This window comes from Chaetura pelagica, unplaced genomic scaffold (genome assembly GCF_000747805.2).
Source record: "Chaetura pelagica isolate M959 unplaced genomic scaffold, ChaPel_1.0 scaffold485, whole genome shotgun sequence".
NCBI lineage: Eukaryota > Metazoa > Chordata > Aves > Apodiformes > Apodidae > Chaetura > Chaetura pelagica.
In genome coordinates, this window is record NW_009953315.1 from 1 (window position 1) to 14,620 (window position 14,620).

Sequence of the window (14,620 nt, forward strand, 5' to 3'; positions counted from 1 at the left end):
GCATTCTCCTTAAATGAAGCTGGGAAGAAAGTTGTTAATTTGACTCTATGGGAGTGGAGCCATCATCATGGCTCCTTCCTCCCATCATGTTCCTACACCAAAGGCGTTCTCAGATAACATCTGTGCCAACTACTCTGCCACTTGACCTACAGGGACAAGTGGGACAAAATGAAAGGAAGCCCCTGTACTTTATAATCAGGGAATTTTCCGCTTCCTTATCAAGGAATGATTGTAATGAAAAATTAAGACCAAAAGGTAGCTTTATCTGATGGCATAAGCAATATATAGAACATATAAGAGAGGCTTTTGACTACTGTTAAACAACAGTAGAGCTTAACAAAATGAAGAACACTAAAACCTAAATTTCTGGCAAGCCTGTAATGAAATCTTCATGGAGTTTCTATGTTTTAAAGGCTACATTTTGTTTATATTATGTTATGTTAGATATCAGTTAACTAAATTTCATTCTATTTTGTTGCACAGCATATTACTGAAACTATGACCTGCCAAAACGCTGGGTTGTGATTTCACCACGAGGTGGGAGCATTGCTCATGACACATACCCAGGGAACATGAAGTTTTCTCTATACTAGTTGTTCAAGATACAAATATCATGTATAGTTCTGTGCTAGGACCTGCAAACTTGCATGTTGCCACTGGAATAATAAGTTATCAAAACAAATACACAAAAAAAATACCCTTTTAATTGTCTTTATCTGCTGGCTGAAAAGGAATATTGGCATGAATTGTGTTTTGGTCCCCAAAACAGAGCTGCACTTAAAACTTTACATTAACTTTGCAGAATTTTTTCCCAATAGAAAAAAAAAAATGAGGAGGTGGGAGTGATAAACTGTGAAAGTAGGAATCACAGAATAGTTTGGGTTGCTCAGAGTCCTGTCCAACCTGATCTTGAATGTTTCCAAAGATGTGGCATTTACCAACTCCCTGGGCAACCTGTTCCAGTGTTTCACCATCCTCATTGTAAAAATGTGTCTTCCTTGTATCTAGTCTAAAAGGAGGAAGAATAATATTCTCCTTTGCTGTCTGTTTTGTAAGCAAAACCAATAAAGCTTGTGAATGTAAATACAAATTGTTTCCATGTGACTGCTTACAATTTTCCACTTGAAGTTTTGAAAAAGCAACTATTTCACATGGGAAAAATCATGTTTTCCCAAATGGTTTAATGATTTTCTATCCCACAGGAAATGTGATGAACTGCATGCACTGATGACGTCCCTGATAGGGCTGTGTCTTTATGTGGGAAATGACAATCCTTTATCTCTTTTCTTGGAACTGGAAAAGGTGCAGTACTGAGTAACAACCGGCATCTCCCATCAAAAAAAAACCAAAACAGCAACAAAACAAAAAACCAAAACAGCAACAAAACAAAAAAACCCAGCACCAACAAAAAAAAAGCCCCCAAAAAACCCCACCAACAAACAATATTACAAACAATAGATTAACATGAGAAAGAGACTAGCCTACGTTCAAGAGACTTGCACAGGATTTTGAAGTGGCTAAGACTGAAATCAAAGGCATGACTGAAGCTTACATAGCCATCCTTAAGCTAGTTTTAAAGTAGTTAGCTTATGCACAGACTTGATTCAGTCACATGAAGCTCTGGCTACACACCTATGTAGCTCCTTGCTGTCTTGGTGAGCCCAGTTCCTGTTTCTGGAGGCATCCCCACTTAACCATTTTTTGATAGCCTGAAGGTAACTCTGACACAGAATCTACATTTTACATCTGTGAATACGGCATAGATATGTGGCTTCAATGTCATCATGCTCACATGGAATAGTTATTCTACATGTCCCTGGCCACTTTGTTCCCCATATTGTAGGATAGATGTGTTAGAAACATTTTGGCATGTATGTATTTCTGTAACAAGATATTCTAACAACTTTTGGGAAAAAATTCTTAGGGGAAGGGTGGCTGGAAAGCTGCCTGGCAGAAAAGCACCTAGGCTACTCATTGACAGTTAGCTGAATATGAGCCCAGCAGTGTGCCCAGGTAGCCAAGGCCAATGGCATCCTGGCTTGTATCAGAAATAGTGTGACCAGCAGGGCTACAGAAGTGATCGTGCCCCTGTACTCAACACTTGTGAGGCCACACCTCAAGTACTGTGTTCAGTGTTGGGACCCTCAGTACAAGAAAGACATGGAGGTGCTGTAGGGTGTCCAAACAAGAGAAACAAAACTGGTGAAGGGTCTGGAGAACATGTTTTATGAAGAGCATCTGAGGGAACTGGAATTGTTTAGTCTGGAGAAAAGGAACCTCTCTACAACTACCTAAAATGAGGCTGTAGCAAAGTGGGGGTTGGTCTGTTGGCCCAAGTAACAAGGAAAAGAAAAACAGGAAGTGGCCTCAAGTTGTGACAGGGGAGGTTTAGATTGGATATCAGGAAAAATTTCTTCACCAAAAGGATTGTCAGGCCCCATCCCTGGAGGTATTTAAAAGATATGTAGATTATAGAATCACAGAATGGTTTGGGTTGGGAGGGACCTTAAAGATCATCTAATTCCAACCACCCTGCCACAGGTAGAGAAAGTTCCAGTAGACCAGCTTGCTTCAAGACCCATCCAACCTGGCCTTTAACCCTTCCAGGGAAGGGGCATCCACAGCTTCCCTAGGCAACCTGTTCCAGTGTCTCACTACCCTCACATTAAAGAATTTCTTTCAAAACCTAACCTAAATCTCCCCTCTTCCAATTTTAATCCATTACCCCTTGTCCTTTCACTACACACCCTTGTAAACAGTCCCTCTCCAACTTTTCTGTAGCCCCTTCAGGTACTGGAAGGCTGCTGTAAGGTCTCCCTGAAGCCTTATCTTCTCCAGGATGAACAACCCCAACTCTCTCAGCCTGTCTTCATAGGAGAAGTGCTCCAGCCTTCTTTTCATGGCCCTCCTCTGGACTGATTCCAAGAGCTCCATGTCCTACTTCTGTTGCAGGCTCCAGAGCTGGACACAGTACTTCAGGTGGGGTCTCACTACAGTGCAAACTACATGTGGTGAGTGCATTATGATGGTAACCTCTATCTAACTCCCTTGTTCAATCCCTTTTTCCAGTATGTGAAAGACCATGAGAAAGCATGTTTGGGTAAACATTTCAAAAGACTGCAAACAGCTATATATTATCCATGGATAATGCTCCTTTCTACACATCCCTCAAAGGGCTTGTGAGGAAATTCACTCTGGAGTGAGTAATGGACAGAGCAGGTTGCACAGGATTTGTTAAAACAGAAGTGCCACTCTAGCACTTTCTTTTCTAAGGCACATCATTCACAATTTTTCTCTTGACTTCTATCAAAGAGATTGTTGGCTACTATCTGTCTTTACAGGGTCTGACTTAAAAGCATTCAGCCAAAAAACTGTCCTTGCATGGTTACAGTTGCTTATTCACTGCAATCAACTGGTCCCCTGGTATTGGTGGTTTCCCTAAGGGGACAAACAGAACTTTTTCTTACAGGAGAACAAACAGACCTTAAATTACTAACACCACACAAAGACTAGTAGCTTGCAAGGAACTACATTCACATCCTCACCCTTCAAGTCAGCATGAAACTATGATTTCTTGCTTCACCAGCCCAACTAAATAGATGTCCCTAATATTTCTGAGACATTAGGAATGTAGGCTTTCAAACATAACTCAGTCCTCAAAGTTAGGGATTCCCAGGTCTACTCCCTTGGCTGAGCTGATGCTCCTGAATGCTCCTGGAGAAGCCCCCATATTTCTGCATCCATCTAGTCCAGCTGCAGCCTTCCAGCCCAGTCACTCCTCATCACCCACCTCAGTGGGGAGAGTAGCCATTTTGCCTAATAACTCTTCTGGGGTCTTGATAGCTACATACAGCACTCAACATACTCATGAACATCTGAAGCATCACATGTTATTTGAGTATTTGTGCTTAGTTTCTGCATGACCGCAGAAAGAGTTGGGAATGGTACTTTTTCAAGACTGTTTTCCTAAGACACTTAACTCAAGTGTGTAAATAATTTTACCTCTTAACCAAATAATTGGATTTTCCTAAACAATTGTTGCTAAGGGCTCTCTTTCAAAAAAATACACATTTAGTTGTTTGAAGATAATACCTGTTTCTAGACAATTTTTTCTACATTTTTAGTTAAGGTATCACACTTTCTTCTTATTTATCACTTTGCTAGAGCAACAGGAATTTAAAGTAATTTCTTAAAATGAAGCAATAAACAAAAAATGGGTATAATTCTAAACTGGAGTAATTACAATGAGGTTGTCTTTCTTCACCATCAAAACAAAGTACTGTATTGTTTACATTTTGGAATAGCTGTGTTTCAGTCGATTTCACTGAGACATACACAAAGAAAATGCTAGCTCTAATACTCTTTTCTGTTTATTTTGCTACCTAATACTTAAGCAATTGCTTTTGGAGCAAAGTGGGTAAAGGCTTTATCTCAGAGCCCCTAGGCACACACAGCTGCAAATGTGCCACAGACCTTGGAGCTGTCTTTCCACTTTGTCAAGTCTACTAAAACATCTATGGACCTCTACACTAGGCTCAGATTCATTTGCAACTATTCCCAGATGCCCGAGAAACTGTTCTATGGCTTGGAATTGCTTCAGCTCAACAATGTTTCAGCAACATCCTTTTTCTGTAGCATCCTTAATAAGACCTCTATGCTGATATGCTCAGTCCTGTTTGCTTCCCAGACCTGTGGTTTGACAGTACTTGGCAAATTTACCCTCAGCCAATTAAGTCACAAAAGCTTCGTGTTTGTATTGGCATAATATAACATGCAATTGAAAAATAGCAACACTTTGTGCAGGTTTTTTCCTTAGCTCTGTTGTTTGCATCCCCCAGGGAGCTTGTCCTAGCAGAGAGGATTCCAAGGAAAGTCAGGAAGATTCACAAATCTACATTTCCTATTAAGCAACTCTAATAATCCAGAATTTTCCTTGCAGGCACTGCATGGATATTGGTGGATAAGGCTTACCAACAGAACAACTCAGTGCTGGTGCTGGGCATTATATGAAATGAATTATTTCCCCCAGAATGCCCCAATGGCTTTTGTCAAGTCTAGTGACTGTTTCTTTTAAGTCTTTCTCTGGTTATCACGCAATTTTCTGTTTTTAAAATAAACTGAGGATGTCCAGGTAACAATATATTGCATATAAATACAGGTGACAAAATGTAATAAAATGTTGTCCTTACCATCTGTTTTCTTTGATTCATCCCCCACACTAGAGTGATCTTTTTTTTCCAATTTATTGTCTTCCTTTAATTCACCTAGAAAAAAGCAATAAGAAACACTATAAGCATTTCAACGTAGACTGCAGTTTATTAATGCCTGTAACACAATCAAATCCTCAGGAGAAAAGGTTTGAATTCACAAAGAACTGGATTAACACATTTTTATAGAATAAAGCACCAGACAAAATTTACCAAACTCCAAAAGCAAATCAAGCTTTTTTTTTAATCTACTATTAAATTTATTCTAATTGTTGACACAATCTACTATTAAATTTATTCTAATTGTTGACACCTTCTTAAATGCACATGGAAACTCGTATTCCCTTTGGTTGTATGTAGGCCATTAAAAACCTGAGCACAACCTTAATTTCAAAATCAGGGCTCTGAAACATTTATGCTTTTTAAAGGACTGAGACCCTCCAAGACTTTATCATAAGTCGCTGCATTAAAGAACCACCACATCACAAACGATCCTGTACAGTTTTGTCTTATTTCTTTTGCCAGTTTCTTTTATCCACAGATTCATGTGTGTTGGTTATTTGATGATGGTATCAGGGAGCAAACAATCGTGTTAGCACTGGTCATTGGCTTGAGAGTCTCTATAGCAAACCAGGAAAGCAAGGCCTTTTGCAGAGCAGTGGTTGATGCAGAATGAAAATGGCAACTTGAGCTGGGGTGTATTTTATGAAGCCAGGAATGTTAACCAGAGTAATTCTCATTTTCTGTCCTCTATACAGGAAAGCACATCAGACCTTCCCAGACCATCCTGTCCTTGAATCAGAGTGCCAAATGGAAGAGCAAATGAAGAGTAACTTACAGGGAGATCTCTAGTAGAACAGGGCTCTTTCAGCTATAGTGTTCAAACAGCAGCAAAGAAAGTGTCCTTCCTTCAGATGTCTGGAGACACAACAGTGGCCTGCCCAGAGGGCAACAGGAAGCTTGTCCTTTCCCTCACAGAGGAGTAGCAATGAATTTGTGACCCACATCTCAACACAAAAAGATGTACATTCTCACTTCAGAATTTTGTAAGCATGAGGTGTATTACAGGGATGAAATTAAGCAATGCTATTCCATATGTATTACTATTTTTGTTATTATAACGATTTCACAGCCTCTGGCTCAAGATTATAAGTACTATGTGTTAAAGAGGATCTGACTTCAAATAGTCTTGACCAGTGGATACTTATTTTCAAAATGGCTCAAATAAGAGACATTATATAGAAGCAAGGTCTCGCTCTTCCACCTCGTGTCCTAACAACTAGAATATTTGTTATTCTTGGATGAGAGAGGATTGATCTCTCTCCAATTGAGTTTCACCATAGTATAAAAGGAGAATGGCTTTCAAATCTTAAAATATTCAACAGGATGGAAAACAAACATGTCCTGTCACCTCTTATTCAGAGTCAAAACTTGCATGTTTTTCTTCTTAAGATCATTATGTGGGTAGGAAAAAAAATGAGTGCAAGATAGGACAAGCAGCAACCTCATCAGCTGACCACACTGCTACTGACTTGGGTTCCTTGAACAGAAAGGTATGAGCAGCTCCAAGCAAGGTTGAGGTATCAGCTTGAGAGGTGGCCTCTAAAAGAAGGACACTGTCTTCAGAAAATGAAATGAAAACATATCTAACAAGTACAAAGTCTCACATTTCCTTAACTATCTTAAGTCTGATAGTAATGATGAGCTAATAATGTTTTATTTGACCACTGTATAATTAATTTGCTTGACCCTGCATGCAGGAAAAGATGATGAACAGCCACTCATACCCTGTTTCACAGTTTGATCTCTCTGATAAAGCACAAAGGCAGTGAGTGACTGAGAGAGATTTCAAGCTCATCTGACAACATAATTCCTGACCTTTCATTGAATGTAACTTATGAATAAGGGACCTTTGAGTGTTGCAATATCTTCCCTGCCATACTGCCAGCAGCAGAGCAGAACAACGACCATAATGATCTTTTTGAAAGGGATTACAAAGGCATAAAAATAATAAGGCAAATACTTTACAATGAGATATTAACCTATATGTGTATAGGAATCTGTGTTTAACCCAGATATATGAATGTTAAGATTTCATCAGTGTCCAAAGACTCAGCAATGATTGTAACCTCATAAAAGCCTTTTCCCATAAATTAAGGAGCAGAATTTCCTTTCCTGAGGAAGACAATAATTTTCAGAAATCATTAAAATTCCTTTCAAAGCATTTTTGACACCTGCAGCAGAGAGACAATGCAGAAAAAGGTACTATCAAAATCACTAGAGCACACTTAAGCCCCATATTGTTAGAAGCATGTAAGACAGAGGATTTCAGAAGAGTCTTATGCAGTCTAACTGGTTTTCTTATGTTCTTAACTTTTTTGTCTCCTTGGGGGCCCACTCCTCTTCACCCATGTAACAGTGAAGACAACTCCCACATGTAACAAAGCTTGGCAGTTTGTATCCCCATAGTGCTTCTCCTCTAAAAAAGCCCTCATGATTAAGAGATCACTGGGGAAGACCAGCAGCCAAGTGAAACATGTAAGAATCATACCAGAGATGCTTTAAACAGAATTTCTGCCTCTGCTGCCACCAAAGCTCACTGCCTGAGCCTGGGATTTTCAAGTCTGTAAGCTCACTCAGACTTTTTCCAAGAGGATCCTTCTGAGTCTGAGTTTTTTGCTTGTTTTGGACTCTCTAATGCTAACCAAGCTTGTGACAAATCATATGTTGCTGTACTGCCATTTGCAAAAGTTGGGAAGAAAAGGACAGTGAAATGGCCAATGGACAACTGATCTGTTATCATGGGTCTAACATTTTTAAAAAATGTTTAATGTAACTTTCAAACATCTTTTCCAGCTTTTTTGGGTACAAAATGTGTTTTTTATTTTAACTCAGTTCTATAGTAAGTTAAAATACTGTAATAAAATTTCTGACAAAAAAAAATACAAAAAAAGACTCATGACTGCCCTAATAAAAAAGCTGAGCAAAGGAAGCATAAATAAAAGAACTTATAAAAACAGAGATTAGGGGAAGTCCTATGTTCTATACATATATATATGTGTGTGCATATATATACACACACGTATATACAGACTCAATTCAAAGATATTTTTAATTTGTCTTTTTAAAAAGTGTACTAAGCTTTGACTTCTCCCTCAGTTCCCTAAGGAATTAAGGTGAAACTGAAAAAAGAATATTTGTTTCAGCTTTTTAGCCTGTGTATCAAGTTGCTTCATTTCCATTAGCAAAAACATTTCCTCCCTTCCTTCAGAAGTGCTCCAACAGTTATGATGTACCTCATCTATTATGGAAGAGCACTAGTAAGTTTAGAGTTTCCAATTCTCATATGCCCATGTCTATGCCAATGTCCGGGAAGAGGCTCTGGGCCCAAGACATCCTTTTTCAGGACATCAGGTTTCTCCATCACTGAGGTGAGATAGTGGTTTTAGGGCTGGATTTATGTTTCAGTGGGAGGAGAGAACTCACCATTCTGAACATGCTGTTTTTCTTCTCCTGCTGAGTGATGAGAATCTGTTCCCTTATCTGTCCTAGACGTGTTTTTCCCTTGAGAGGCTTCATGCTTGTTCACCCCAGTTTGCTGAGTCCCATTTACATTACTCTTATTGGAATCTGCACTTCTGTTTTCCCCAGGATTTGTTTCTTTGCTGTTCTCTGTCTTTGCTGCTGTGGCATCTTCAGATGGCTTCTCATCTTTTTCATCTGTTTTCTTTTCATCTGTTCCCTGATGAGCATTTTCCTCTGCTTCTTTCTTAGCTTTTTCTTCTGCATCCTCAGCAAAGGGAGAAGCAAAGCGAGGGAAGAAATCATGATTATCAGTCAATTTGACAAGAATGATACAACACACACAACTAAATCTGCTAAATCTGCTTCAGCTTTTTACATGCATAGAGTTTTTACTTTCATAAATTGACTTGACAAGGGAAAAAGAGCATGGAAGAATATTTAAGAAACTATTCTGAAAAAAAAAAAAAGTTGGCCTAAATGCATATTATGTTCATGTTCTTTTTTTACCATATAAAGTTCATCTTTGAAAACGCAGTTCCTCAGAATTCTTTAAAGGCAAATTAAAAAGTGATAATAGTTATTGAAGGCCCTAGGAGTGCCAAAGTTAGTTTAATTTTTGACATACAACAATCAGTCAAACAACATTCAACTGAATGTTTATCTCATACTGTCTTATAAAACTCAAACCATTTAAGAAGTCCTGGTTCTTTGTTACCTGCTTTTTTTCCTGTCTTGTTTCAGGTTGCTTCTCATGCCAGCTTCCTCATCTCTTCCCTTCTACTTACCATTATATTTTTTTATGGCTCTTATCCTTTCTCGGCAGACTAATATATTGCTACTAGTACTTCCCCTTCCATCCCAAAAATTACAGTCAGTCACAAATATACAAAGGCATAAATTCAAAAGTGAGTGTTTGAACAACAGCAGCATCTGAAAATATTTTCATTCAGAAAAAAAAAACCCACAACAATCCACAGAGAAGCTGATCTCCCCCACTCAAGGTATTACTCTTGTTCTTATTCAAGCCTTATTTCCTGATGCAACACTTACGTGTAATATTGGTTGCAAATTATTTTGGCTCCAGATGTTGAGACCACTATATTTCTAGTCCAGTTTGGGTATAGTGCACCCCAACAGAAAACTGCCAAGGCTTGTGTGGCTTCCTGCATCACACTGGAAAGCAGGACACAAGCACAGTCCCTCAGTGCATCCCTTGATCTGGGTGTGCACAAACCCCTTAATTTTCTCCACATTTTCCATGATCAATAGAGACTTCATCTGCAAAAGCAGCTGAGTAGCCCAGCACACACTCAATATGGAACCTGTGAGTTTAACCAGCTTTGGAGCATATCTATAAACATACTGCGGCTAAGCATTCAGATGTGACTGTCCTGAGCCTGTATTCAAGACTTCTGGGTAGGCAGCATCCTAGCCCAGTAATTACCCCACTGTGGGCAACCAATTGCACTTTAATTGTGGTAGGAATCACAGAGGTATCTCCTGTTTTCTGAGAGACCGTGTAAGCTGATGAGCACAGGAGCAGATGCTACAAGACACTAAATAAAGTCGACCTTGGTCCTATGGAAATACTCTTGATATCTATAGGGAAGATTTTTTCTTCCTTACAGGAGCAGGGTCTTGGACAATGAGTAAAATTTACAAAATAAAGGCTAAGTGACTTGTCAGATATTTCTTATGAGTGAATCAGAACCATTTTTTGAGAAAACTGTAGCAATGGAATGCAAGAGTGAAACAGGGAGAGCCATCTTTATAAGAAATGCAATCTGTATTTCCTTGCCAGCAGCTAACTAAAGTTAATTAATTATTAAATTAACAAATTATGGCTCACACCAAAATATAATTAAATTATATATGAACCTCCCTCGTTTTATTAATAATTCCTGAAATCTATAGCAGCTTCCACACATAGGTCAGCTAGGCATGTTGATATTTTCCCTGGAGTCTCATGGTATACAACCCTTCTCATTTGGGGATGTGGAAAAAAATAAATACAGCATTTTGCACTTGAACCACAGGAGTGAAATTCATCTCAGGAGACAGGAGCTTGCTACAGCACTGTTGGACAAGTGCCTCTTGTCAAAATTAGTGTCAGAAGACACAGTATCTAAAGGTGCTTTGCACATCAGGTTGTTTCTTTATTATTTACTTCTTTTTTTTTCTTTCTTAATTTGTAGCTACTTAGTGATGATTATTTAATCTAAAAAAAAGGATCAGTAATAAACACACTTACCTTGCCCACACAGTCAGAGACATATTCTATAAATATCGCACTCAGGATAAAAATAGCCCACTGACAATGCCATTAACAAAGGGAATACAAAATTCAACAGGCAATTTGACAGTAACAATAGTAATAATAATAATAATAGATTACTATGCTTCCTTTCTGATCCCCAGCTGCTATTTGCTTTCAATCACGAGTTAAACGCTTTATCCACCTTCTCTTAATTCTTATTTTTATTGGCAGAGGATCTTGATGAATTGCAAGACACCAGTTTGATGGGAGGTAAGAAATTTAAACTCCTGCTGTGCATCAGGCCTTGCTGCATATGGCCAGGACAGGCAAGGCAGATGGAGAGGGGTGCAGAGACTTGCTGCAAGTCAAGAGCAGCTGAACAATGGTTTTCATGTGAGGGTTTTGCAGACCAAGAGCAGTTTCTTAGTCCCCAGCCCCTACCAAGGTATGCCGAGCCATGTGTTTGTATAAATCTTTCAGGAGAGAAAAACATGCCTGCTTGTACTGCTAAATGCATCCAGAAACACAGAAATTCTGAATCCTTCACCCATAAACAGGTGCCCTGATCCATGTTATTGGTGATGAAGTTTGGCAAAGCCATGCAGTAAATCAGGCTAAAGGCTAAAGGTTTGTCAGAAAGGTAAAGATACAATGACCTAACTCAAGGGCTCCTGTGCTTAATAACGCTGATTAGTGAGCTTGCTGCTTTCAAGCAACCAACTAATTCTTCCAAAGACCACTGTCAGGAGCGGCTAGAAGGATTTTGTATGAGGCAATTAAAAATAAACCCTTTTCCTTTTCAGCTAAAATATGAATCACCAAAGACTTCAGGTCAGGATACTATGTAAAGAATGGATATGAAATCCCACATCAATACATATTAGTAGTAGCAGCATTAGTTAAGCCACATGTGCTCATCCACTTGAAGCAGAACTTGATATTTACATGTGCCCATTTAGATAAAAACCTTTATGCAAAGCAGTCACTGCAAGTAGGTGCAAAGCACACTTAAAAGTTAAATAGCCAAAATCATAATGATCTACTTTCTATATTTGTTTTAGGTGAAATGTAAGGCATGTTTTATTTATTTCCCCACAGGTTTCTCTTGCATATAGGGTAAGGACATAGTAGGTCCTCAATAAACAAGCAAATATGTATATACAATCCAATACATGTTGAAATGAAACCCTTAAAACTAGTTAACTGTATTGTCTTCATTCACTCAATACTCCTACACAGTGCAACACTGACCATTTAAATACTTTGCTTGTTTGTTCACCTTTAATTTGTTTGTCCACAAAGAGCCATGAAATAGTAAATATTGTTTTAGAAAAAAAAAAAAAGCTACAAAAAGCCCCTGGCAAATAAGCAGGTCTTGAAGTATGTTTTTGTTTTCATTTTCATGGAATGCTTAGAAAGGCTTTCCCTGAATGGCAAGTTTTAATCACAGAGGAAAATTTAATTTGACTAATAATTTGTGGTTTTCTGCACCTTTAGACAGGCCTTTCAGTCGGAGAGGAATGATCTGCTCTAGCAAATAGGAGAATTACACCATATCTTCCATCAGCTCCAAAGCCAGCACCACAGAATACATTAAAATCTAACTCCTTCATTTACATGAAATACAACAACTCCATTAAATAAGGGTTTGAGTAACAAGCATTCAGCTCAGAGAATAAATTGCATCAGAGTTTCATGAAGGAAAAAAAAATAAATTAAAAAAATAAAATAAATCAGTGATACATTTCTCCTTTCTTTTTCCAAACCTGATCTAAACTACCCCAGGACTCAAGGAGACCTTGGGCAATCATCCAGACACTGGAATCAAGGGGCAGTTATACTTAAGTGGTTCTCAACAGATGGCTCTAATTAGCTCCAAAACAACTCCAACAATAGAGATTTGCCAAAATCTAACCTAATATCAAGTTGTAATCATCTGCCATTTTTTTCTCCTCTTAACAAACCAGGGTATGGGACTGTGTAAAAAAAAAAAAATAGTTCCCCTGTTTTGCAGGTACAGTAATCTTCAGAAAACTGCTTTCAGCAGAAACTGCTTTCTTCTCAGCTATAACCAGTAGTTGTCACCATTTGCATTGCTGTATTCTGTATTATCTAAAACTGGTCCATATATTTCCTCAACTGCAGTGGCCAAAACTGCACACAGCACTCCTGCCCCCACTGCTGGGCCCTTATTACTGCTGGAAAGACAGGAAGACATCATGAGCTTTTGCAGCATAGTTCCCAATTCATTATCCAACATATCACTAGAAATAAGCAGTGAATTGAATATATCCTGTCCTCCCCTGAACTATCATCTGTACCTTTTTCAATCAGAACAGTGAGCAATTGACAATCTATCTCTACAAAAATGTTCCAGCTATTTTTGCACCCACTGACTCATGACTTTAGGGGACCTCCCTTACAGTTTGTTTTTTTTTCTCCCATTGTCCACATCCTCTTCATTATGTACAATTACACCACATAGAAGTCTAAGGCACAGATGAGACAAAATATCCCTGTCTTTCTGAACTCAGCATAGGTTGTTGAGCTTGAAAAGCAGATTCTTTCAAACTACTAGTGCTTACTTGGAGAATAATTTAATTGAAGAAGAACTTCAAGAAGAGGAGGTCAAAAGAATTTTAATTCTTTCACTAAGAAGTCTGGCTGTTACCTTTGGTGGCTTGTGCTTTCCATTTCTCCCGGTTCTGCTGCACCACCTCAGTCCAGGTGGCTTTAAAACATTTGAAATCCACAGTGAGTATGGAGCAGTTGAGTGAGGCACTTCCTTCGGACCCAGTGCTCTTGACACTTGATCTTTTAACTTCGGAGGGACTAATGCTATTCAGACTGGGATACAAGATCACAAAACACAGAAGAAATCAGTATCCCATACACCCAAATACAGCTAAGAAGAAATAATAACTGTAAGTCTAGGTAACTTAACAAAGTCAGCCTGGAAAAACAAAAACGAAGCTTGAGTCCCTCATCCTCCTCTTTCTCCTTTGTACTGCAGGGCAACTGATGTCAAAGCCAGCAGCACAACCTAAGCTACTATTTGAAAAAAATTACAGATTTTTCCTGCTTATTTTTTGATGTCCAGAGTCCCTAAGAATTAGAATAATCCAAAGTGCTGCCATTGCATTCGCTGTGCATCTTCACTCCCTAAACATTTACTGGAGAGTGTCCTGGTTTGAGCCAGGATGAAACCAATTTTTCTTTTACTGATTTTTATTTTTCTTTCCTCCTTTAAAGAACTGCCTTTTAACTAGCAGCAAGTTTTCCAGCTAGAGGACTGATAATGCTGGAATGTTTATGTTACTGCAGAGACTTCAAGGTCACTTTGCTCTACGTGTTGAATCTGCAGCCTCAGATGCTACTGGTGCAGAAGATCTGTATCTGCAACCCTCCGACAGGGAGGAGTGGACTGGATGGACAGCTAAACTGACCAAAGTATTCCATTCCATGTATCTACATAAGCTCAGTGTAATGTCAGGGATCATGGAAGACAACTTCCTTCTTTTTCTTCTTCTCTTCTCTCCCATCCATGGCCAGTGTGTGGGGAGGACACTATCTATCCATCACCACTGATTCCTAGGCTTGTGCATCCCTGACCCTCATACCTCTCCTCTCA

General features: G+C 38.9%; 1 protein-coding gene across 1 annotated transcript in view; it reads right to left on the minus strand.

Moving 5' to 3' along the window:
• Positions 1-5,189: 5,189 nt before the first annotated feature.
• PDE1C (phosphodiesterase 1C, calmodulin-dependent 70kDa) overlaps positions 5,190-14,620 on the minus strand; it is a gene marked incomplete at its 3' end in the record, with an annotated part of 292,309 nt that continues 282,878 nt past the window's right edge. The window contains exons 15-17 of the mRNA XM_009998092.1: positions 13,661-13,836; positions 8,694-8,990; positions 5,190-5,264 (exon numbers count right to left, since the gene is read on the minus strand). Of these exons, the coding sequence (XP_009996394.1) occupies positions 5,190-5,264; positions 8,694-8,990; positions 13,661-13,836 (548 nt within the window). The remainder of the gene's footprint in view (positions 5,265-8,693; positions 8,991-13,660; positions 13,837-14,620) is intronic.